Genomic DNA, 24,171 nt, shown 5'->3' with positions numbered 1-24,171 from the left:
CTGAAAAAGAGCGATATAGCTCAGTGGGTCTAACCTGGTCAAGTAAAAAGTGTTTCGTTTGTTGTTAAGTTTTAATAACAATCCACTGCTGGAGCATCGCCACTCCACAGCGTGTCGTCGTGGGCGTGCTGCAAGTGCTGTTAGCGAGCACCTATTAAGGTCTTTAATAGAGAAAGGGCTGCAAGTGATTACTATTTTGTTACGTGCGACAAAGCAGTTCTGTATATTTTCCTTTCTGGAACACATCCCTCGATGCCACGCACAGTATGTATGTTTAACTTCTTTCGCACCGTGCGTAGCCAACCGCGCAATGGACCATGTACTCAATAAAAGGCTGAGTTAACCTAGAGGAGGCCCAGGGCAAGTTCCCATACCGCTCGCCACTGGCCAGAAATGGAACACCGGTTACTGCGTTTGAGGCGGGGTGCTCTAACCACTGCACCACCACTCCCAACACGAAACAAAGACAGAGATTCCCTCACATAGCCTTCGCAGACTTTTGGGGCAAGTGCGGTTAGCAAGCACCTACAAAGGCTTGCACGGCTCTCAACACACGAGACGCTGGTATTGAGAAAATCTGTGACTGTTAGCAGTAATCAAAAACAGAGGTTCAAATGTTTGAAGGCTTTCTCCAGTACAACTTTGCCAAAGGCTCTACAGCGTTCTTGAGGGTTTTTAAGGATCACCCAAGTAGTCAGAGAATGTAAGTTATCTTTGACCAATCATGCTCAGCCAATCATACTGATCCAATTATATTCATCCAATCATCGTTACTACCCAGCCTATCATACTGAGCCAATTGTATAAAGCCAATTATACTCTGTCAATACTACTCCTGAGCCAATTTACTAATTCAGTATGAGATTGCATAGGCGAATCTTGCACCCGTGTATGCATGTATATAAAAGTACCTTTTCTTAAATACGTATGTGCATGTACAAAATCGTGGTGCAGTGGTGGTGGCAATGGTTAACGCACAGCGCTGTGAGCCTGGCCACCTGAGATCGATTCCCGATCACGGCTAACGTCAGCGGCGGAGCAATATCCGAGACAATCCCAGCCCACCATTTTTCACACCAGCCCGCACGGACCACAATGGTGAAGTATGGCCAAAACATCCTCCATTACCGACGACAGCGTGGGGAGGCGTCATATCCAACGGCAGACTGACAAAGTTCTGCAAAATTATTAAGATTCGGTACAACATATGAGTTACAGAATATGCATACAGTTGATGTATATATTTTGTTGCTATCGAAGGCATTCGGAAAGTTGATATGAGCACTGCGTCTGAAAAATATATGCGGGAGGGCTTTAAAGTGGAGGGCCTTTCACTGCATGGCCACACCAGCGACAGTGTTGACCCAGGCGTATTTATTTTCATCAGCATCCGATGGAAGAAATAAAAAAACAAAGACCTTCCCGTTTGTTATTGCTAACTTTCAAAATAAAAAAACACCACGGGGCGCAGCAACAAAGTGTGTTATTATTTGGTAGCATTTTTGTTTTGATTCATCGTTGCCAAACGCGATCGGCGGAAATATCTCAAGAAGCACGGCACGGACGCGCACGGCAGGAGAGGAGGGAAGTGGAGGGCGGGGGGGGTCCGGGTGAAAAAGGTTCACGGGTGTAAGCGGCAAAAGCCTGCAGCGCTACAGCCGGGGGTGGGTGGATCACGTGAAGATGGAGCCATCGTGCGCGTCGCCCACGCATCTTGTACGTTGGCCAGGGTTCGTGACAGGAAGGGGCTTTCCTTGAGATTGCTGCGACTGGTTCGTGCTCACGATGCACACTGGCAAAGTGCTTCCTATTGGCTTTGAGACGTGCGTCAAGGATGAATGTCATATTAAATAACACTGTTGATGATGATAATTACGTGAACTGTGATTGGATGATGATTATTCGATAGTATTTATGATTAATATAATATTAATTTGATGATTACTGTTGATAACAATTGGATACTGATTATTCTTGATATCATAATTGCAATGGTCATAAGGATGACTATGACGATCATTCTTGGAGAGTGATGATGTTGCTACGTCTGTTGAACTTCTTTCGCGCCGTACGTAGCCAACCGCGCTAATTGTCGAAGGCGATTTGATGATGAAGATCATGGTGAAAGGGCGCTTCATTTATTTCAGACACAATGGGACACAATAACAATACACTGGGTGTGCTCACAATGGAGATCGAATTCATGAACAGCATTTTGTCAGCTCGCACGCTGCTTGGGATAGGCGAGCGCACGTTGTTGTGTGCGTATTTGGTAGGTGACACAGTTTGTGATGTGTATAGTGGGCACCTCATGTGAATGTCACATCGCTGGGTCTTTCACCAGTACAATTAACGACTGGAGCTAAAGACTGGACCTTTGAACAACTAAATGGCGAGATGACTCTGCCAAAGATGCCCCTGTGAAAGGCTGAATCAGCAATGAGCATAACACCCGAAAACAATGACAATTATAATCACAACATTTACGCTGCCGATGTTGCCAACATCAGCAACTCCACGGTTGTCGTACCGTACTGGGCACATTATTTATCTTTGCACCGCACTGCCCTATGAGCTATGAGGCCTTACACAGGCACTGCGTTCAACCGATAACCACACTCGTGCGCCGTGAACCTTAGACAATGTAAAGTAAGGGATTGTGTTGGTAGGCGGTGATCAGGCAAGACAACAAACAGCATCAAACACACCTCGCTACGTTTGCCATTAACACTGCCGTCTGATGGAAAACTGCAAAAAATGTGAACACTTACATGGGACTATCGTTTTTAATGGAAAAAGAAGGGATAATACTACACTGTAACATGATAACAGATGTATGCTAAGAGCTTCAAAAAGTCAACGAGTCTCCACTTGTTCGCCATCATTGTCAACGCGTGCCTGAAATCTCCTCCTGGTGGTCTCCAGAGCCCGGAGGCACATTTCTTGTGGCGTTGTTGCAAATTCTCACAAGTGTTCACATTTTTTTTAAGCACCCAGTATATATTTTTTTGCAATTTATCTTCTTAAGAGCAGTGGGTGAGGCTGAAGAGACTGACTGCCTTTATTTATACAGTACACTGTGCAGTATAGCTCCTATCTGCCCTGCTGTGACCTGCGACTCCTATTGTCTGTGGCTCCACAATGCAAGATTCTACTGACAGCAAAATCTTGACCGTAAACATGAAACGTTGGGCCAAAGTTGGGGCGCCAACGGTTCCAACCACGTGCCAACGTCGCACCTTTCACAGGGTCTGGTATTTTGGCGACGCTTTGCTGCGTGTAGAATCTTTACCGGCGGGAGATGTCACCGCAAAGGGTTGGAAAAGGGTTGAACAATCTCACTCGGAGCGTGCTTCGAGTAAAAAGAAAAACGATCCACGCTGACCATCGGCCTTGTGATACCACGCACGTACTGGGCCCTAAAGCCACAAATGCAAGCCGCACGGAAACCCTGCAATACCTGGCTGTCTCGGAGCGAAACCCCCGAAAAATATTTAGAGTTTAACGTTCACACAAATAGGCAATAGAAGCAGCAGCAGCAACAATTGCAGACTTGATGTCCAAGTCCAGTTGCATGTGTGTGCGTGCGCACGTGCCAAAGCCCTCTCTTTCCTCCAAAGTTTTCTGAAAGACGAGATGAACACGGCGCCTTCTGGCAAAGATGCGCAAAAGCGAACGCTTAGAGTGGTGGGGGGGGCAGCGTGTGCAACATTTCCAACGGCGCCCTCTAAAATAAAACCACGCGAAATATCAACAGTGAATAGCAGCAGCAGCAGCATCTACCACCGACGAGCTGTAAGCACCTGCGAGATCGCGTAACGTACAAGCCCTCTCTCATCTCTCAGCCCGCTCGCTGCGGTGCCAAAGAAACGGTCGATCCTAGCTCCGCGCCGGTCTGCCGAATTTCCAGACGCCAAAGGCCGCGATTCGATCCGTTCGGCGTCTGGCAATGCGCCGCGTTGCCTGCGACGAATCCGTCAAAGTGACGGCACAAGAGCAGACGATTGACTCAAGGTCAATGCTGGGACTGAAACGTTTTGCTTAGTGGGGCACCCTGTGGGAGAATGAAGCGGCGGTGAGGGTGGGGGGAGGCGAGTAGGAAGATGCTTGGTCTGTTGGCTCCTTTCTTGCGGCTTTAATTGCCAGCCTTGTGCTTTTGTGCAACAGACATCGCGCCGCTCCCGGAGCGGGCAACACAAATTCCTGGCTCGGAAAACGAAGCTCCGATTCGTGGAGGGAGGTGGGGAAGGCGAGGCTGGGATATTGGAGCAGGAGGGGGAATAAAGTGCTCGCCGTGTATTTTTGCCGCAACTAAAGACGGAAGTTAAAGATTGAGTCGACGGGGGGCTTTGGGGTTTGGGGGGAGGGGGTAGAAACGAGGTTCGCGATGTTACCATGACCTTGGGCACTGAATGTAAGGAATTCTGGGTGGGTGGCGCAGCAATAAGAGGATGTGGGTTGCGTTAGAAGGGAGCGAGTTACAGCCCGAAGCCCGTGTGGACAGTTGACCAAACCCTGGCCAGTGACGTAGCTATCAAGTGTGCAGGCGGCGCAACTGCACGGGGTTCCATGGGTCGAAGGGGTCCAGGTGCTGGACTATGCCACGAGGGAGGAAATTGCACAGAGGAAGGCCCCTATTTTTACTTTGCACCAGGGCCCATGCCAACTGCACCATATGCCAGTCACCCTGAGCCACCCGATCCACGGTGATAATCATTTAAGTGACACGAATAAAGGCCATCACCCAAAACGTTGCCATGATATATATAAGGCAGTGTTATTGACGAACGTGAGAATTTGTTGTTGTTATTTAAGCACAGTGAGAAGCACCATCTGTGTGGGCATTAAGCAGCCAATAGCTTCCAGCAATTGGACCGTGACGGGGACTCGCGGTGAGATTGCAATGGCTGCTCTCTGGACGATTATGAATAGAATGGGGTTGAAAAAAAAATCAAGTTCGATTGAATTCGATTTTAAGGCGGATTGGTTGCAAAACTTTTTACAGGGTGCAAAACGATCACGTCTGATGTTTATTTATTCATGACTTGAGAATAAAACGGCCGATGGCGAGGGTATCAGTGGTACGATGATTTGCACACTGTACTCTGAGCCTGGCCACCAGAGGTTGATTCCTGGCCACAGCTAACATTGGGCCCTCCCTTCAACCACCCGTACTGGACCGGCCTGGTGAAGTATGATGAAATGATTTCGATTTAAAGCTTCATTCAGACGCTGTCTTTCCGACAGACATGTTCTTCACCTGAGGACGGCTGCTTGCCTTGTGGCCGAAACGTCGTGAGAATTATTTTATTATCTTTTATATTTTTTTATTTTATTATTTCCCTTCTTCGTGACTTTACCGAAACAACCAAGAATATGATGAAATGCTTTGCCACATTGTGGGGAGGCCCTTATCAAGTAGTGGACGCACAAGGGTTGTAAACTAATATTATTATTATGAATTTTCAGTAAAACGGTCAAGATTTTGCTCAAAGATTTTTCAACATCAATATTATTGATGTCAAGTTTGTGATGAGCGTAGGAACAGTTTTTTCTCCCTTGGAAAAAAAGCTATTTCGGCCAAGAAAACATTTTCAACTGAATTTATTTTAATTTACTTACATGCGTATGCAGAACATGCAAGAGCCAACACCTGGCATCGCACGTGGCACAATCTCAATTCACACAAAGCCAGGGTAAAAGCCTCATTGATGAATGGGTTGATATTAATTCACAAAGCCCGTGATGCATTCGTCCAATTGTGTTTGCAACATTCAAGGCTTTTCAGTTCGTGGAAGTGATATGCAATTGAAGACTGAGCGACAGGGCGCATTGAACCGTGGAGCCTGGCACCCCGAGTCTGATTCACCGCCACGGCTACCGTCAGTGGCGAGTGACGTCTGAACCAAAACCTGGGCCTCCTCTTTCGGCAACCCGCACTCACCAGCGTGGTGAAGTATGGGCAAAGAACCCCCACGACGCGCACGGTGGTGGGTGTGAGAGGGCGGGGGTGTGGGGAGGGTACTCATCCAGAATTTGATTGACAAGGGTTGTTGTAGAATGTTGCAATAAAAATGAGAATACCGTGTTGCATTTTGCCAAAAGGGGGAGGGGGGGGGCATGAATTGCTACACTCGGACTGAGCGTTAATTAGCGAACTCCCGCATTTCTGAGCCAGCGCTGTGAACCCTCCACGCCAGGGCGCCGCGCAGTCAAAGACGACAATGCTGACGATGACGATGCCAGTGCAGCAAGCGTTTCGCGTTCTGAAAGGACGAGGAAGCGAGCCGGAATCGGCGGTCCAATTTGCAGGCGTGCCGCATGGCTGTCTGCCTCGTCTCGCTACCGAGGGCCCCCCCTCAATGCTGGCACAAAACTTCTGCTGCGGCAGACACATTTTTGGGGGCGCCGTTTCCCCCGCGTGGGATGTGCGCCCCCCCCCCCCCCCCCCACTGCGAGGCGTTGTCTGCGGTTGCTGGCGCTGCCGCCGCCCCCCCACGCGTTGCCCCGCGCATATTGCCATTCACCGGTGCCCAACACGATGCGTGCAGCCCGCATAAGAGGGCTCCGTGGGGGGGGGGGGGGGGGTTGGCAAAACGGGCTTCCTCCCACCGACTGTGCCCACTTGCTCGGAAGTGGAAACTCTTTGTGATGATTGAGCCGTTTCCCTTCGAAGATGTGCGAGAGTTCGGGCTTAACGGCCAAACGCGGGGATAGTGCTGCTGTCCGCCGATACGGAGGTGGGGGGGGGGGGGAGTGAAAGCGAATGAAGTGAAAGAGAATGAATTACTGCGATTGTGTGAAGTAGGGCGCGTGGTCTGAGGGTGAGCGCAAGAGGACGGCACAAAGTGAATCTCCAGCGTCAAATTCGCGAGTGAGTGCATCGATGGGTGGCCCATATTCACCCATTAACATCGTGTACCGGAATCGACGGTCTGATTTGCGTAAGTTGCACGGGGGCCGGGCGGGTGGTGCAGCGGTTGGCGGCACTGCGTTGCGAGCCCGGCAAACCGGAGTTTGATTCCCAGCCGGGGCGTTAACATCAGCAGGGGAGCGATACCTGAGCCGGTGCTGTGCCGCCCGTCCTTCCCCCACACTTCGCCAACTTGTATCGACCAGCGCGGCGCGAGGTACGGCGTAATGACCCCTCGTGACCGACACGGTGGCGGGCGAGGTCTTCTTACATCCACGCCAGCGGATGGACAAAATGTGCCGTCGACATCTCCACGACATTAATAGGGCGCGCCCCAATGTTTTTGTCTGTTGCGGCGTTGCCTTGCCGCGCAGTGACCGTGTCTGCGACGACGAGAACGCGAAGCGCGCAAATGCGTGCGCGCCCATCTTCAATCGCGCATCCTAACGGACTAGGAGAAGTGGATTTTTACAAGGAGTCATCTTTGCATTGACCACAATACCTGCCGTCGGAATGCAAACAAAAAAAACACAACTCTGATAATGTATGAACTGTCCTTGAAATTGTACACCATGTGAGACTGGGCTCTAAGAAAACCTGTCTCAGGTGTGGACCAATCAAGTGGGAAGCGAGTGGGAAGCAAGTGGGATGAAAGGGCACGTTAGCCCGCGTGAAACGGCGTCTGCGACCTTGCACAAATATCGGGTCAGGGCAGATGCGTGACCTACGTGGCCGGATATGCGGCGCTGAACCGTGTTGGCTCGGTGATTAAAACGCTACCCCCCCCCCACCTCCGCGGAACCGGTTCACTTGAACTAAGAACTCAGTCCGTGCCCACAGAGAGCAAGAGACACGCGGACTCGCGCCCATGCTCCGACTCGAATTCATGATCCGGTGATGCTGCTGCCGCTTTGGCAGTGGTGCGACAATAACCCCGCGGCCTTCACCGTCAAGACAAAGGAAAGCACGTGATAGGTGATGTTTCTGGTAACGTCCCTCCTTCGTTGCACATCATGAATAGCGATGCCAGGGAGACGGAGTGGATGAGTTGGAGGCTGCGCTGAGCACCACTGCGGCTTCATACTCCTACTCAGCACGGCGGCGACAACAGAATCCGTCACTTGAGCGCAGCCCATTAAGGCCGTCGCTGGGGGGCCGTGAATTTGCTCCGCAACGCAAACGAGACACGCGCGGCACCCCAGCGGAGGGGCACTCTGAGCTGCTGACTCGGGGCTAATTCCCGCCTGCTGCCTGGTCCGCCACTCCTGGCTAAAGGGCTCCGTCGCGTCGAGAAAGGTGGTGGGGAGAGGCTGGCGATAACCCGCCGCTCCAGCGCACGGGCAGGAGATGCTTAATTGAGACATACTTCAACGGAGCCCTTTAATTTGGCTCATCGTTACGGTCACGTCCGGGAACGCTTCGCCCCCCTCCCCCCCCCCACCAACCCCCAGCGGAACCGGCTCGAGAGAATTTTTGTTACTTTTGGCGAGATTTTGCCGCGCCGTTGAAAGGCGAATAATGTTAGCCCTCGTCGTTTGCTGGGCACTGATTATAATGGAACGCGGCGTGGATTTGCATCGCGGTTTCAAGTGTGACCGCATCTCGACACGCGGCACAGAAGAGCTGGGTGCATCTGCCCGATGTGCTTTCGGGTCGTTCGGCACGACTCCCCACGTATTGATCCGCTAGCCGGGAGCTTATTCAGCTTCGTGCGCTGGGAGCAAAACGTCGGACAACGTGCCCGAACACACACGCGGCACGAACCCGAGAGCAATTTAAGCACGGCCGTGGAAACCTACGCGGTGCGTGTGTACAAATGTGTATTTTTGCCGCGAGGACATGAAAAGAGAAGGTCTAATTTGCAGTGATCTTGACCCCGTAGCCACGTGGTCGTGCTTGGAGCCTTTTGTAATTATTTGATGCCCACTTAAGCCGCAGCAGACAAAGTGCCCTCTTCACTCGTGGGGAGCAGTTGCTCAGCGGTAAGCGCGCTGCACCACGAACCCGGCGACCCGAGTTCCAACACCAGTGACGATTATCTGAACCGTTCCAGGGCTTCCCCTAGGTCGACTCAGCCTAAAATGAGTACCTGGTGCCGTGTGTAAACTTCGCCACTTAGGGCGTGGTGCTGGCCACCCACCCCCTCGTGCGCCGTATCGGCCTTCATAGGTGGTGCTCGCAAACAGCACTTGCCCCAACAGTCTGTTAAGGCTACACGGGGGATCGTTGTCTTGGCACATGGTTGTCAATGGCTCTGAACGGAAAGGGAAGCAGGAGGTGTTCATCACCGCCGAGGAGTGTTTGTGCGGTCAGCGTCTTTACCGTGTTAAGTCATCCTCTCAGTCTAATGGATAACAGCCCCTGGAATTTTACACGACTCTGATTACTCTGTCGTGTCGTCATTCTCGAAGCCTAGTCGACTGAAGCGGTCAATTTGTATTTTCAATCGCTGACTCTCTAGGTGAGTAAATGTGGGTGTGAGTGATCAGAGCCGGCCCAGCCACTAAGCGACCCTTGCAATTGCAAAGGGCCCCGTGGCCAGCAGAGGGCCCCCTAGAGTCATTGCGAGCTAGTGGGTGAAAAAAATCTTACATCAAAGGGGCCTCCAACCAAATTTTGCTTAGGGCCCCCAAAGGTCTAAGGCCGGTTCTGTAAGTGATGCACAATTCATCCTCGCGCCCTCCCCTCCCGGCAAAAGCAATACTTCTCAGTGCAGCTAAATAGCGAACGCAGACAATGTTTAAATATATATAGATCCCATTACCATGTTGGTCTCCCCCAGTGCGCTCCGTATTTACTCAGGCTCGTTAATTTAGTCTCGTTATCGTCGGCTGCGCTTTGGTGGGCAGTAGTCGAAGTAATCATCGTCGCGCTCGATGAGTTTCATCCACTCCGGTCGCTAATGGCTGAATACAAATTTGGAACGAAAAAAATACTCGACTGCCAAATAAGTTCGTCACTAATTTCGTTCAAAATTACCAATTTTAACAACAGTGCCGAGAAATCCGAGTTGACAGTGGCCGGGTTTCACATGCACCACCGAGCACATATTGTCTTTTGTTGTTAAATCTAAAGATACCGTCCTTCAGGTTCAAATCCCAAAACCATAATTGCACTTGCGCGCACGATCTCAAACAAATGCAAACTCACTACGGCAGGCCAGCTTTCAGATGCGCTTCCGCGGCCATCTGGAGCTGTGCACCTTTACATCATCTAGATTGAAAACTCATTTATTCAGAAATTATTTTTGTGTTTGAGTTTGTTATCCCCAACCTCCCCCTCCCCTTCGCCGCACCATCGATTAGCGCGGTTGCCTACGTACGGTGCGAAAGAAGTTCAACGTACGTACGTACAAGCTGCAAGCACAACGTGCGCGCTTTAGCTAAAACACTGGACGAGATGGTTTCTTTGTCCAGAAACGCAAACTCCCTTTCTGCCTGGGTGTCGTGGCGTTCGCCGGTGATCCGAACGGCGACGTTTAAAACTCTGACGTTTGGAGCTAAGATAAAAAACACAAAACTCCATCCTGAGACGAATGCCGTGGTCGGAGGTCATCTCCGAAAGTTTCGCTCGAAGAGAGGTCAATGAACGCTTGACATGCAGAGAGCATAACATACAATGATTGCATCGCAAAGGATCTTGTTCTGGCGATGATTGAACCCACGTGCATGTATTTTCAGTGACGAGGAAACATCGCTGAAGACGACCGCATGGCGGAGTGTGCTTATTGACCTGGTTAAACGTGGCTTCAATAGAGTGCGGTACAACACACTGTAATGATGCCCTCACTGAGTCTCAAAACGATTTCAGGAGGGTCCTGCTACATGGGATGCGTGGCCATTGCCATGAATGAGTGTTTAGTTTGTGAAATGAAGCCGGACCGCCTGGAAAGCAGCCACTGATGCAAGGGTATTACACTCAACTCTCTGCACAGATGGATTCAATCCGCTTGCTATACTGCCATCTCCAGGCCACATTACAGTGCAAACCGACGACATCTGCTACTTCCAGGCAGTCGTCCATCCAAGGACTAACCACGAACAACTCGACCTAATCCCCTGGGATCTTAGATCGGGTGCATTCTGGGGGATTTAGTTGTCAAGGACTTATCCAATAATGAGATTAAGATTTGCATACAATACATTTCCAACAGACACATCACCAGGGCACAGCTCTCCAATGTCTCGCGGGTTGTATCTCTCGCTACTTGGGCACGTGGTCCATGCTGGGGGCTCCTTGTCAGCACGTGAAGTGAAACGTCGGACATCGTGCCGAACAAAACGCAGTGAAACCAGAAATCTCACCCGAGAGCCATATCAGCACAACCGTGAGAACCTGCGCGACAGTGTGACGAGTCCATCCTCAAGGCCTATGACGGAAACACCGTATCACGGGGCCTACCTTAAAACCAGTTTCAGGAGCGTTCAAGTTTTTGTTTTTAAATGAACTTTAGTAATGTATGACCATGACTGCCTGCCATATGAGCATCTTGACATTCCCAACATTCGCAATGTTAAAAAGCATTCCGAAGATGCCCTTCGGAATGCTTTTACACCGTGCACTCCTCGGGAGACGAATGCTCTCCACTCCGGTTAATCGCGTAAAGAACCGTATCGACTTCAATACTCGGAGGGGGCTTGATATTTGCTTCGTAACCCCATGACCAACACGGCGTGGAGAGGCCTGACTTCAAGGGGCGGATTGACAAGAGCGCTCTAAAATTATTGTTTTTTTTTTCTTTAAAATTCGTTAACAACTTTGCAGGCACATTCACAGCGCACTTGGGAGATGCACGCCTCTGCAGAGCTGTCAAAGAAGTCGGCACATGATTTGAAAATTACGCACGGACACGTCAATTAATTCGTGGCGATTTTAAACAAAACATATGGTAGCGTATAAATATTATTTGAAATAATAAAAATAACAGATGATGCATTGGGCAATTCATTAATTCACTCTACAGCCCTTTGCTCAATCTACTTATGGATGAAGGCCTCCCTACATCTTTCGGTCATGGGGGCTGTTTAACCATACTTCAACGTGCTGGTATTGTGAGGGTTGTTGAAGTGGGAGGTCCCAAACCAGGTTTCGATATCCCTGGTTGCGTTTGCCGTCGCTGGGAATCGAACTCCACTAGACGGAGCTCGAGAGAGCCCCTATAGAGGGTATTTGGTCTACTCTTCCATCACTTGCCAGATGTCTCGGAAGAGGTGGGCGTACCCACACATTACACCACCATGCCAGGTTGGCCAATCACCAATGGGATGGGGGAAGGTATTTTAGAATCTTGCCCTCTGAACTAATCAAGGCACAAGATACATTGAATTGTTTGACAGCCGAGTCGATTGGTTTGCTTAACACTCGCGTTGTTTGCCAGACTAATGGGGGGCGGTGGGGGTGGTGGGTTTCGCTCGGCAATGTCACTGCTAAGTGATGGTTTTCGGACCAAAACGGCAGCTAAATCTCAGTTGACAAACTACGCGAAGAAAAAAAAAGATTTCGCGGCCGTAATTTAAATGTGTGTCGACTGCCAATTAGCACGAAACCATCACAGCCGTGAAGCGACATGCCCCGGGGCGACATCCACTTGGGCTTTAGGAGCACAGAACCCAGAAAAACTGAGAGCGACGGTGAAACAGAAACTAATTTAGACCGCACGGGCAGCGTAGGGGAGGGTTAACGATTCACTCCCATCGCTCAAAAAAAATCCAACAAAGAATTGTAGCTATTAAGGGTCACAATATGATTTAAGAACGTTATATATTTATTTTTTCAACATTGTCTTCTAGTTGCTGGAGGGGCCATGCAACCACATTACACGCATCAATAATGTGGCAATGTGTGAGAAAAAAAATGACATTCTGTTATCTTCGTGGTTCTTTCGGTAAAGTCACGTAGAAGGGAAGTAATAAAATAATAAAAATAAAACATAATAAAATAATTCTCACGACGTTTCGGCCACAACGCAAGCAGCTGTCTTCAGGTGAAGACCAGGTCTGTCGAGGCGACAGCGACCAGGTCTGTCGAGGCGACAGCGTCTAAAAAGTCAGACGCTGTCGCCTCGACAGACCTGTTCTTCACCTGAGGACGGCTGCTTGTGTTGTGGCCGAAACGTCGTGAGAATTATTTTATTATGTTTTATTTTTATTATTTTATTACTTCCCTTCTACGTGACTTTACCGAAAGAACCAAGAAGATGAATCCCTGCAGTCACGAAAGCTTTAAATCGACATTCTGTTACTCGCGATTCGGCACTGCGGGCGCTCACGCGGTCCAGTGGTAGCACGCAATCGCGGCTTGTTGCAGAGGTGCGCGGTTCAAACCCGTCGACCGCCCTGACCATTACTGCGGGCCGGATTGAGACCGTGGGAGGACCGCTCGCCGTCCGCTTCACAAGGCAGCGTTAAACATCCCGTGACGTCGTCCGCAAGAGAGAAGGCAATTGTGTGCCGGGCGTCACGGTCCAAATTTGGCCACGAGATTAAGCGGAGACGACTCAATTGGGATTCTGCATAGCAAATCATCCGTGGCAGGACCCTACTGAAAAAAAGAGCCGGCGAAGGTTTATTGGGTATACAAGCACGATGGTAATAGCTTCATCATCATTAGCCATGGACAATGCCCTCCTGGTTTGAGGCCTCCCCAAGCCGCCGCTACCTCTCATGATCACACGATCTCACGGTTGTTTAGCTAAAGAGACGATATTGACAGAGGTTAGTCGATTAATCGTTACACCCATAGTTGGCAGTGGTGCCTCAGTGTGAATGAACACATCACAGTTTTCATTTACAATTTTACTAATCAAAATTGATAATTTACAGCCCAGATATGAATCATTGAGTGCATTGATGGCTTGGTTACACCCCTACGTAGCACGCAGGATGGGGAAACATCCCACGAACGTGCCGTGCTCACTGCACTGCAGCTGGGTTAACACAATGGATTCCCACCAAGGGCGGACGATTTCTGAGAAATTCGCTGAAATTTCTGACGATTTCAACCTTGACCAGGAGATGCCCTCCGGCGTTGGTTCCCCTCTTCTTGGGGGTGAGGGTGGGGGAGTCAAGCAACTACCCACGCGACAACGCTGATTTATGCACTCAATCACTTTGGCAAAACAATATAAACCACAAATGTAAACCGATTTCTGGTCATCGCTCACGAGCGTGGGTGCTGCGGCGCAGAAGCCATGTATTTGTTTCCCTTGAACTCTGGCCCACGTAAAAAAAACAATAACTAAGTCCGTATAGCATTTCATAGCAATGATGATGATGCCAACTATTTACCCAGCGAGGTCGCCACTGCGGCCCAAGACCCCTTTTCACGAGGCTCCTGCTGTATTGGCCAATTCTCTTCAGGAGTGTTTGACGCACCTCAGATTAGCTACGTACGGCGCGAATGAAAGAAGTTCATACATTCATGTGGAAGGAGGCTGGAGAGCTCGGAGAACATAGCGTCGAAGCGAGAGCGGTGATCAACATTTTTGGTATGGCGGCCTTCCCAGTCGTGACCACTGGTCCCTCTGCCCCTAATCCCACAAAACTACACCTCCCCAGATGAATAAGACTACAATATAAAGCTTTCGTGACTGCAGGGATTCATCTTCTTGGTTCTTTCGGTAAAGTCACGTAGAAGGGAAATAATAAAATAAAAATGAAACATAATAAAATAATTCTCACGACCTGTTCTTCACCTGAGGACGGCTACTTGCGTTGTGGCCGAAACGTCGTGAGAAGAATTTTATTATGTTTTATTTTTATTATTTTATTATTTCTCTTCTACGTGACTTTATCGAAAGAACCAAGAATAAGACTACAACACACACACAGAGATCACATGTCCACACCTCTAGTGCGTCTGGTCGCCACAATGCGGCGCTGATGTTCCGTGCACACGATCAAAAACAAATGTCCTGCACGGTATCCATGCTGCACGGAATGAGAACTACCGGTTCACAGTTATGATGTAATGACCCCACCACCACGAGACCATTATTAAATGGTCCTGTTGGAACTGTTCGCAATCATTCCTGCCCCATGTGTCTAGTAAGCAAGCGACGTTGGGCAAACGTTGGAAAGTTGTTCACACTTGTTGGGACAACATTCCAGGTTTCCTGGGTGAACAACCCTGTTTGCTTTGCTGTATGACCAAATCAACAGGAATGCGCCCGCTCCCATTGGATCCCATAAGCTAAGCCGGTTGGAGGCTGGATAGTGCGTGGATGGGTGACACAGCGTGCACCAAAGTCGAGAGCTAAGAGGCATTGTGAGCGGTAGAGAACAGTGCAGGCAACACTCATTGTTCTTCTGCACTTCCCCCCCCCACCTTCACCAAATCCGCACTGACCAGAGAGGTGAAGTATGGTCAGTTAATCCTCACACGACCCGCACGGCGTGGGAAGGCCTTCGATCGGCAGTGGATTGACAAACCGGCATGTATTGATCATGTTTGCTCCGTTAGGTTAAAACTAATGCGCGTGGAATTTTTTTTACTGCTTCTTAAACACACCCAGCAGCGCACTTGATATATCGCGAGCCTAAGGAATCAATGTCAAATGCGGAATCGGCCCGCTGTTACAAGCCCAGGCGAAGGTGCAGCCCCAGCAATTGCTCGCTCACGCCACTGCGGGCGGAAGGGCCTCGACTCGAGGGAACACTTAGAGGGCTCCTCCAGAGGGCACGCGGCCTCAACTCGTCCACTGTGGCAAGACGTCACGGATCAACGACCACCACCACCACACGCAACCAGCCTCAGGTTCAAAGGAAATCGCATTCATTCACTGGCTTATCAGTGCCACCCCCGCCTCCCACCACACCACACACACCTGCATAGTAAATTAAAACACACACACACAAGGGGGGGGGAGGCAAGGAGTGAATAATCGAGCGACACAAAAAATAACGAAATGAATCCATAAATCCCTGATTCTTAACGCAACCGAGACGGTGCGACTCAACACAGACGAGGCCGTGGTGGCCGGCTAAAGTGATGCACTCTGGGTCGGCGAGCTGCGGGGTTGCTGCATGAAAGAACGAGTTAAAGCGTGGCCGGCCTTACAAACTACAGCTGTCTGCCATCTGTGGATTCCGGGCCAGCCCCACCACCACCACCACCAGCCGCCCCCCCTCCACCATCCTCAGCCCCCCCCCCCCGCCCGCCACTCCTCCCACCGCTTTGTCCCGTCCCATGGCAGAAGGCGCGAGTCCCCCGACGGCTCTAATTCGATTGAGGCCCAAAAACGAATAAAAGCCAGCGTCTGGGCGGGTGATGCAGGGGATGGGGTTGGGGGTATCGGCCGCCAGGGATTTAGACGACAAAGGTATGAACATACCGCAGGGGAAGAGAATGCAGGGGGTGGGGGGATGGAGGGGGAAATTCCCCCCAACCTCCCAACTCCTTTTCTTTCCCCAACTCTCATCTGTGATGGATGTGCATCGCATTACACGTTTGTGTTATCGCTTGTTTTGAGACACGGATCTCCGTGGTTTGAGTTGCAAGATCGTATTTCATTCAAAGTTGGGTGTCGTCTCTTTCGTGTTGTTGTTGTTGCAAACTTTGGATGTTTGTTTTCCATCCTTGCACACTTAAGATATTCTGATTAACTTTGATATATTTCAGATCGTGTGTTGAACTTGTGTTATAAAGTGAAGTACGTTCGAACATGTGCGTTGTGAGGATGTTCAGTAATTGTGTGTGTTCTTACTATTGCCACCTTTGCTGTCAAGATATTTAGCAAAAAAAAATGTATTGCACTTTAGAACCCATTTGCAGTTGTGACGTTTTATCATTCATAATAATTGGTCGCGAAAGCCTACGTGTTAAACTGACGTTTCATCATGATGTTCATTTTTCGCTGTTAAAATGAATTTATTTCACCTCAAGGCTTCGCTTTCAAAACGTCTGGTCTCAATGGTGTCTGACCTAGTCTTAAAGGAAATTAAATATAATTGAATATGAATTATACATCAAAATAGATTTGCCAAATGTCCCAAGTAGGATTCTTGGTTAGCGTTCAAATAGCGAGTCGGGACACTTACGATCGTATGGGTCAATTCATCAGTCTCGAATTGAACGGTGAAGTTTCACGCAAAAAATTCACGGGCAAATTAAAAATGAGTAAAACTTCACGCAGCACACAAATTGTTGATGTGAATAACAACTCGACCACCCAGCCCCCCCCCAGAAAAAAAATCCTCAAATTAATCTCAGCACTCTTTATCAGGAGGGTGCCGCGATTAATTGTTTGAAACACGCCTTTCTCTTCCCAAGTGGGAGCAAATCTTCACCACCGGAGAATATAGATACACAGCGGGCAAAGTGTGACAACAATCTACTTTCTGTACTGCCTCCGAATATTATCATTTTAAATACGTTGCTGAATTTACTCACAAAGTGCTTTGCCCTATGACCAAATCACCCGGAACGCACCCGCTTGCTTCAGAGTTCAGAGAAAGCAAGCTAAGCAGGCCTGAGTTTGGATAGTTGCTCGGATGCGCGATCAACACTGCGCGCTGGTTTGCAGGGTCACGTGCTAAGGTGGGCAGTAGAGGGCAGTGCAGCAGAGTGTACGGCCCTGCTGTACCGTGAGCCTCTGCTTCCACGTCTACCCCCCACCACCACCATTCCCCGACCCGCACTGAGCAGCATGGTGAAATATGGTTAAATAATCCCCTTGACCCTGAACGGTATGGGGGAGGCCCTCCTTAGTCAGCGGTGGGATTGAAACCAAGGGCGGCGCATCTGTGCCGGATGCGCTATGCACGTCACAAGTGAAGCGGCCAAAAAACAGTGGCAGCGATAGATAAAGAAGACGAGCCCAACGCCGCATATCCGCCCCGACCGATCAACCGCCCATACCCATTGCGGTATTAGCCCGTGGCGGCGTATCTGTATTTACTACAGACGCTCACACATCCGACCTAGTCCCGTATATCCGCCCATACCTCGGTCCCCAGCGAGTCGGATATGCGACGTTCTCGTGGTTGTGGGCCGAGCAAGACGAAGGAGGGATTTTGCGATCGCGTGAGCGTGCTTTTTCGAGCGGCGGCCGTCACATCCGGGCAGCTACGAGGGAATCTGAGTGGACGCGTGGCCACGCTCGCCCATCGGTCACGGAGACCCAATCCAAGGCCCCCCCCCCCCCCCCCAGCCAAAGCGTCCACTGCTCCGGTCCCATGACCGCTTGGTGGAGGTGAAGATTAATGATCGACACCTGTGTGCCAGCCCTTCACAGATGACATATTTTCAACTCTAGTTTGAAAACAAATGTTTTGAGAACTGCTTTTTGTGTGTTAGTCTGGTGTCCTTCCCCCGTACCTCTGATTAGCACGGTTGGCTAGGTACAGTGCGAAATAAGTTCAACAACAACCGCTATTCGCCACTAATGAGCGGTGACATCACCACGACGCTTGTGCCAGGCTACGTGCACTTTAAGGCCACGTAAAGTGTCGAACGCCCGCCGGCAGGAGGTCACGGGACAGCCCCAGGTGCCATGGGTTGACTGACCGACATGAGCCTGGATAGTTCTTAGATGGGTGAAGTTCAACATACACGCACATACACACACACAGCAGGGGATTGACTATTGGCGGGCTGCACACGTGCGTGTTCCGCAGCTCCGTCCGTTGCCTTGAATTCCGGCTCCTCCGTGGCCCTGCGTCCCCCCTGGATGGGGGGCGGCACAACGAGGGCCGGGGACGCTAAACCAGCAGCACCGGTGGAGGGCCTCTGAGCCACCAGGCATGTAAAGCGGCAGCAGATGTCCTCTGGTTTTGGACGGCCTCGGATAGGCGGTGTTGAGGTGGAGTTTTTTTTTTTTGGCGGGGGGGGGGATACTTTTCCATGTTTAGGTGTCATTCTGTGTGGGGCTTTTTGTTTGTCTGCAGGAGTGGGTAGCTGGAGGGTCGCGGCCGGCCTGCTCCGATTCAATCTGTCGACATGCACTCTCCGCGACGGGCCCCGCAGGGGATCAGGGGATGGGTTTGCGCAGCCGTCATCACGTGGATTCACCACCACGAGCCGCTCCTCCCGGTCTCCCTCCGACAGCTGCAGGGGCAACAGCGGCAGCTGCTGCTACTGCGTTCTAGCTCCGTCCACCAGCTCCCCGCCCCCTCCTCCTCCCTCCAACCCTAGCCCTCCCGTCACCGCCGCCACGACCACCAACCACCACCACCAACCACCACCGCCACCACCGTCGGACACGAGCCACCCTTCCAGCCAGCGGGCAGCGCGCACAATGGCGAGTGACGCTGTAGCAAAGCTTAATGACCGTCTGTCCGCGGACAAGAGGCGCTCAAAAGGACCCGCAGCGAAGAATGAAGAATAACTCCATCTGTCACGTCTTGGGCACAATGCAATGGATGGGAGAGAAGAAGAGAGGTCTGGGCGTTGGGGGGGGGGGTGTGGGGGGACGCTGGCAGGATGGAACCCCTGAAGGCTCAGGGTGCGGCACACGCCTCTTGTTCCTCTGCTCAGACGTCCACCCCACCCCCCTCGCCGCTTTTGTCCCCTAATCGCGCCCCTCTATAGCAACCCCCCCCATGCCATCTCGACATTGTCCGTGGGCGGGCGGGATCCTTTGCTTCATTAGAAGCACGCGCCATCTGTACGTCCACGCGGGGGCAGCCGGGCCCCGACCCCGGCACGCGTGTCGAGCCGGCGACACGCGTCGGGGTAGCCGGCGACACGCGTGTCGAGCCGGCGACACGCGTCGAGGTGGCCGGTGACACGCGTCGGGGTAGCCGGCGGTGGTGGCGGCACTCCTGTTTCAATCTTAGTCCACAGATAATTGTCTTGAGTGTCTCTTCCAAAACACATCAGTCATGTTACGTCCGCTGCTGGACGAAGGGCACTCCAAACCATCGTGGGAGAGTTTTCGCAGCACTGAAACGGCCAATAAAAACTATAGGCCTGCTTTGCAATGTTTTTTAAAGCACAACACATTTATCAAGAGCTTACTACTTACTGCCTTTAAAGGAAAATAATATAGCACGCGACGTTTCGGCCAATGGCCCTTCTTCCCAGCACATAAAGAGGCCATCGAAGAACAGCGATGTTTAAGTTACTGTCTGTTTGAGAGAGAGAGAGAGAACAAAAATAACTGTTTACGTTTGCAGCAACAACAAAATGTGACGTGGGTAACCAAACACTCCGGTGTGCCACCAGAGATACGCACAGCTGGTCTCCCAAGCGGGGCGAGGCGTGTCCCCCGAGTTGATAACACCAGCGCATGTTCTTTTCATCTTATCCCTCAAATTCCGTCCCAGTTGTGCGATCGGATTCGCGTCGTGAGACCAGACACCCATCCCGAACGCTCACAGAGCAGCGCAACCCTTGGTCTTCAGAGAACGGCCCGCGAAAGCGGATATTGCAGAACTACATTTGAGATCCCTTTTGAGTGACGTCTGGTCCACACATTAGGAGGCAGCACTTCCCGATATGTCGCAGAAAACAACGCTCGTCGCACAACAGTCAAAACTGATATAACTAGTTTATTGTCATGGTTGGAATTGAATAAAATTTAGTCGTTCTGACCGCACTGAGACCATCAACTCTACAATTCAAAACCCAGTCTAATCACGCGTGGCCAAAACCTGGATTTTGAACCCGGCACTTTTGTGGTGCCAGCTCAGCGCTCTGTTCTCTGAGCCACCCCGGCGACATCCCGAGGTTCCGCCGTGCGCCGCGCGCCACGCGCAGTGCCGTGCGTCGTCCTACCTTGGTGCTGTCCTCGACAACTCTCAGTCCGTCGGCCGACACCCACAGCATGGCCCGCGTCTTCTTCTGGCCGCTCTGGGAACAGAGATAAACGCGACGGCAATGGGCGGGGGAGTTGACTTCGCATGCACCGGTGAAAGAGATGAAGGTCGTCGTCCAACAGCTCTGCTGGGTGAAGCTGTCCCGTGCGACGGCGAAGCCAATTGTGGTCTGAAACCACTTCAAGGAAAGCAGGAAACGACGACGCGGATTTTCATTGCCTCTCTCATTCTCTGTCGGTGAGACTGCGTTCGATTTGTAGCGATGTCTCCCGCGGCAGTTTCCTGGCTTAGCCAGTGAAGTTCGTCCCAAGGAGCTGGTGAAAACGCACTGGCGCTACTAAAACCCCTCACCTCCATCCAGATGAAAATTCTCACTGTGATAAATTAAGGTCGTATTCAACGGCTTTTCTCTTTTTTCTCATTTAAAGATTCATCGGAGCCGGTGTAAAGAGTCCTTGAAGACAAAAGACTGCACGCATCGCGAGCTGTTGCTGCTCTTCGTTTGCCGCGAGGACACCGATTAATTCTAGATTTGAAGCTTTCGTGACTGCAAGGATTCATACTCTTAGGTTTTTTCGGTAAAGTCACGTAGGTAAAAAATAAAATTAAAATTAATAAAAGTAAAATAAAATTAAAATCACTTATTTTACTTTTATTAATTTTATTTTATTCTTTACCTATGTGACTTTACCGAAAAAACCTACGAGTATGAACACCGATTAAGATTGTAAGGCGCCTTGAGACATGAGTGGAAGGCGCCTTACAAATAAATTTAAATTATTATTATTATTATCAATGTCTGATTGGCTGGGGGGGAGGAGGGGCTCTTCCTGCTGAGCACACGCAACGGGCCCCGGTCTCCTGAAACTGAGGCTCAAGGCCCGCGTGGAGCGGCTCGTGTTAGTCAACGTTAAAACATCACAAGGAAACAACATGCGGGCGAACGGTGTTAGTTGCATGCTAACGAAGGCCGCGCGCGCAAACCCACAGCTCCCAGTGAGCTCATCAGTCCACCGTGCAGTGTTAGCTCACGAGCACCCGGTCCCGCACTTTAGCTTTCGTGAAAATGCCACCTTTGAGCTGCCCCGCACTAGTGTCATGCGCGGTGTCATTATTATTATTGTGGATTGATTGGTAGATGTACATTTGTTACATTGTTATGGTTGTTTGTTGTTATTTATTCGTCATGTTTGTACAAAAATCCATTCTCACGTCACGTGCTCACTCTGGACGGGTCGCCTTTGACAAAGAGATTCTCATGCTCATGGGGCCTCACCCCAAAAAAAATGTAAAGACGTCTGAACTGGCGGACACCCACCATGGCTAGGCAATGCAGCTGCACAGTTGACTTCTGAGTCGATGCAAAGTATCGCACTATTTGGAGATTTATGTTGTTGCAGTGGTGTTAATTTGTCATTTATATTCCAGTTTTTCATTCCAAGTCTTATTGAAACTGCAATTCAGGAGTCAGCGTTGACTGTGTGTTATAAACGGTTTCCCCGCGCTCATGAGTGAGTTTTCAAATGATGTTATTACACAGTTTTGAGAAATTATTAGTTTTTTTTTTTACATTTCTGATGTTTATATTTGTGCACGGTGTTAGCTCCGCGTCCTTTTTTTACATTCAGTGGCAACAAAATTCATGAAAGCACCACTGTGGCCGAGAGAGCAAAAATTATTTCAAGAGAAATGTATTTTTCATGAGGAGGATGTGGCAGACGACAAACAACCGTGCACGGGCCGCCCGCGCACGGTGTGTACTGATGAATCGGACATCTGTCTAAACCATTTTTTGTTTACTTTTTTTATTTTACCAGCCAAGGGCCCCCTGAGCTACGTGGCTCTTTTTCAAATGATAGCTCAACGAAGTGGCCTGTCACGTGGGAATTGATAGCGGCCAAATCATTGAACGCATGTTGATTCTAAGTGTGGAGGGCGAAGCTGGAAGGACCCGGAGGGCAATCCACGCGGCCACGGGGAGAGAGACACGCAAACTCCAAATATACAGCAGCAGGCGTGAGGGTCGGGATTGAACCCACGACCGCCTGTATACCAGGCGAGGTAATTAACATCTCGTTACCATGGGCGTCCCATGTCTACTTGACACCTCCCTCTCGAATTTTCCGCGAGTGGTTTTCACCCTGCTTGTACATACGGCCGTGCGCGACGGACAACCGTCATCTTGAGGTGGCCTCATTCACAAACATCGAAGGCCGCTTCGCACCAACACGAGGGCGCACGGAGAATGCGGATCCAGTTAGCTGCGTCGCGTCGTCGATGCGTATGCCCTCGCGAGAGGAGGAGAATGTGCCGCTTTGCTAATAGAAGCGCACGCCTGCCCGCCCACGAAACACGCAGGTCGTCGCGGCGCCACGATCGATCTGGTGGTAAACTTTGAACGTGTTTAACCGACCCTAATATTTTCCCACCCATTTGCCCTTCCCAAATCCATCCGAATCGCTCAACCTCTCCCGTTCTTCTCCTTGGTTGCAAACAAAAAATATAAACTATGGATGCCGTTGCGTCGGTGAATTATCGCGCGTCACAGTAGCACAGGGCGTCTGCGTGATGGGGCACAAGGCGCTTGCTGCCTTCGAGACCGTCAGCTTGCAGCCAGCGCCGTTAAATGGCTCAAGAATCCGGACGCCAAATCATACCGAACGTCGCTCTTCCAGTCATCGAGTTTGCTCTCTCTGCAACGCACCGTACACGCCGCAGCTCAATCTTCCGAGCATGCCTTCTCGTTTTTGTGTTATTGCTTACCTTCTCCGAATGCGCTGTTGATGTGTGTTTGCTTGTGCGCGTGCAATGCTATTAGTGTGTTTGGCTGTGATCTACACGAAATAATATCATTATCAATAATTAATAGAATCACAATTACCTTTTCTATGGCAGAAGTAGCCAGCTCACAAATAATTATTCAGAGGCAACATAATTGAGAAACAACGAATGATACATATCCCGTATGTCTGTACGCACACTGTCCATCTGTTCATTTTACATTGAAGAAAAACGTCCCAGAACAATGATTGTTGTTTCGCGATGGTGGGCATCGACTCCGGCAGGCAGAGAATTACGGAGGGGGGCTTCGGTGTTAATTGGTTTCGCCGCGCAACTCGTTATATTTGTCCGCGAGCTGCCGCCGAGTGTGAACACGTGGGCACGTCCGCGAGCTATGGGCACGTGCAATGCACTCGGGAGATTACGGAAATAAATTCCGATGCAACGGAGCAATCCCCAGCTTGGCTTTTTTTTCGTCATTTTCTGCTCAAGGATTCATCCCGTGTCCGTATGTTACCGCACTACTTACAAGCGGTCTGGCCAACGTGGAAGACAATGCCAAAATACTACCCCCTAGAGGCGCCACACCTAGAAGCTGAATCTAGTGAGGAGGCCTTTCCGCCATGAGTGGTGTAAGTAAGCATTTGCAGGGCTGTACATTTACCATGAATGAATATAAATAAATGCACTATGAGACCTCCTTTACCAGTGGCAAAATAT

General features: G+C 50.4%; 1 protein-coding gene across 3 annotated transcripts in view; it reads right to left on the bottom strand.

The window, feature by feature from the left end:
* LOC144933615 (numb-like protein) overlaps nucleotides 1–24,171 on the bottom strand; it is a 67,595-nt gene that overhangs the window by 8,793 nt on the left and 34,631 nt on the right. For all 3 annotated transcript variants that reach the window (XM_078858601.1, XM_078858600.1, XM_078858602.1), the window contains exon 4: nucleotides 20,630–20,704. In XM_078858601.1, coding sequence (XP_078714727.1) covers nucleotides 20,630–20,704 — 75 coding nt within the window. The remainder of the gene's footprint in view (nucleotides 1–20,629; nucleotides 20,705–24,171) is intronic.

The sequence above is a fragment of the Lampetra fluviatilis genome, chromosome 7 (genome assembly GCF_964198595.1).
Source record: "Lampetra fluviatilis chromosome 7, kcLamFluv1.1, whole genome shotgun sequence".
NCBI lineage: Eukaryota > Metazoa > Chordata > Hyperoartia > Petromyzontiformes > Petromyzontidae > Lampetra > Lampetra fluviatilis.
The sequence above is the reverse complement of the archived record's forward strand: the minus strand, read 5'-3'. Positions and strand labels throughout refer to the sequence as shown.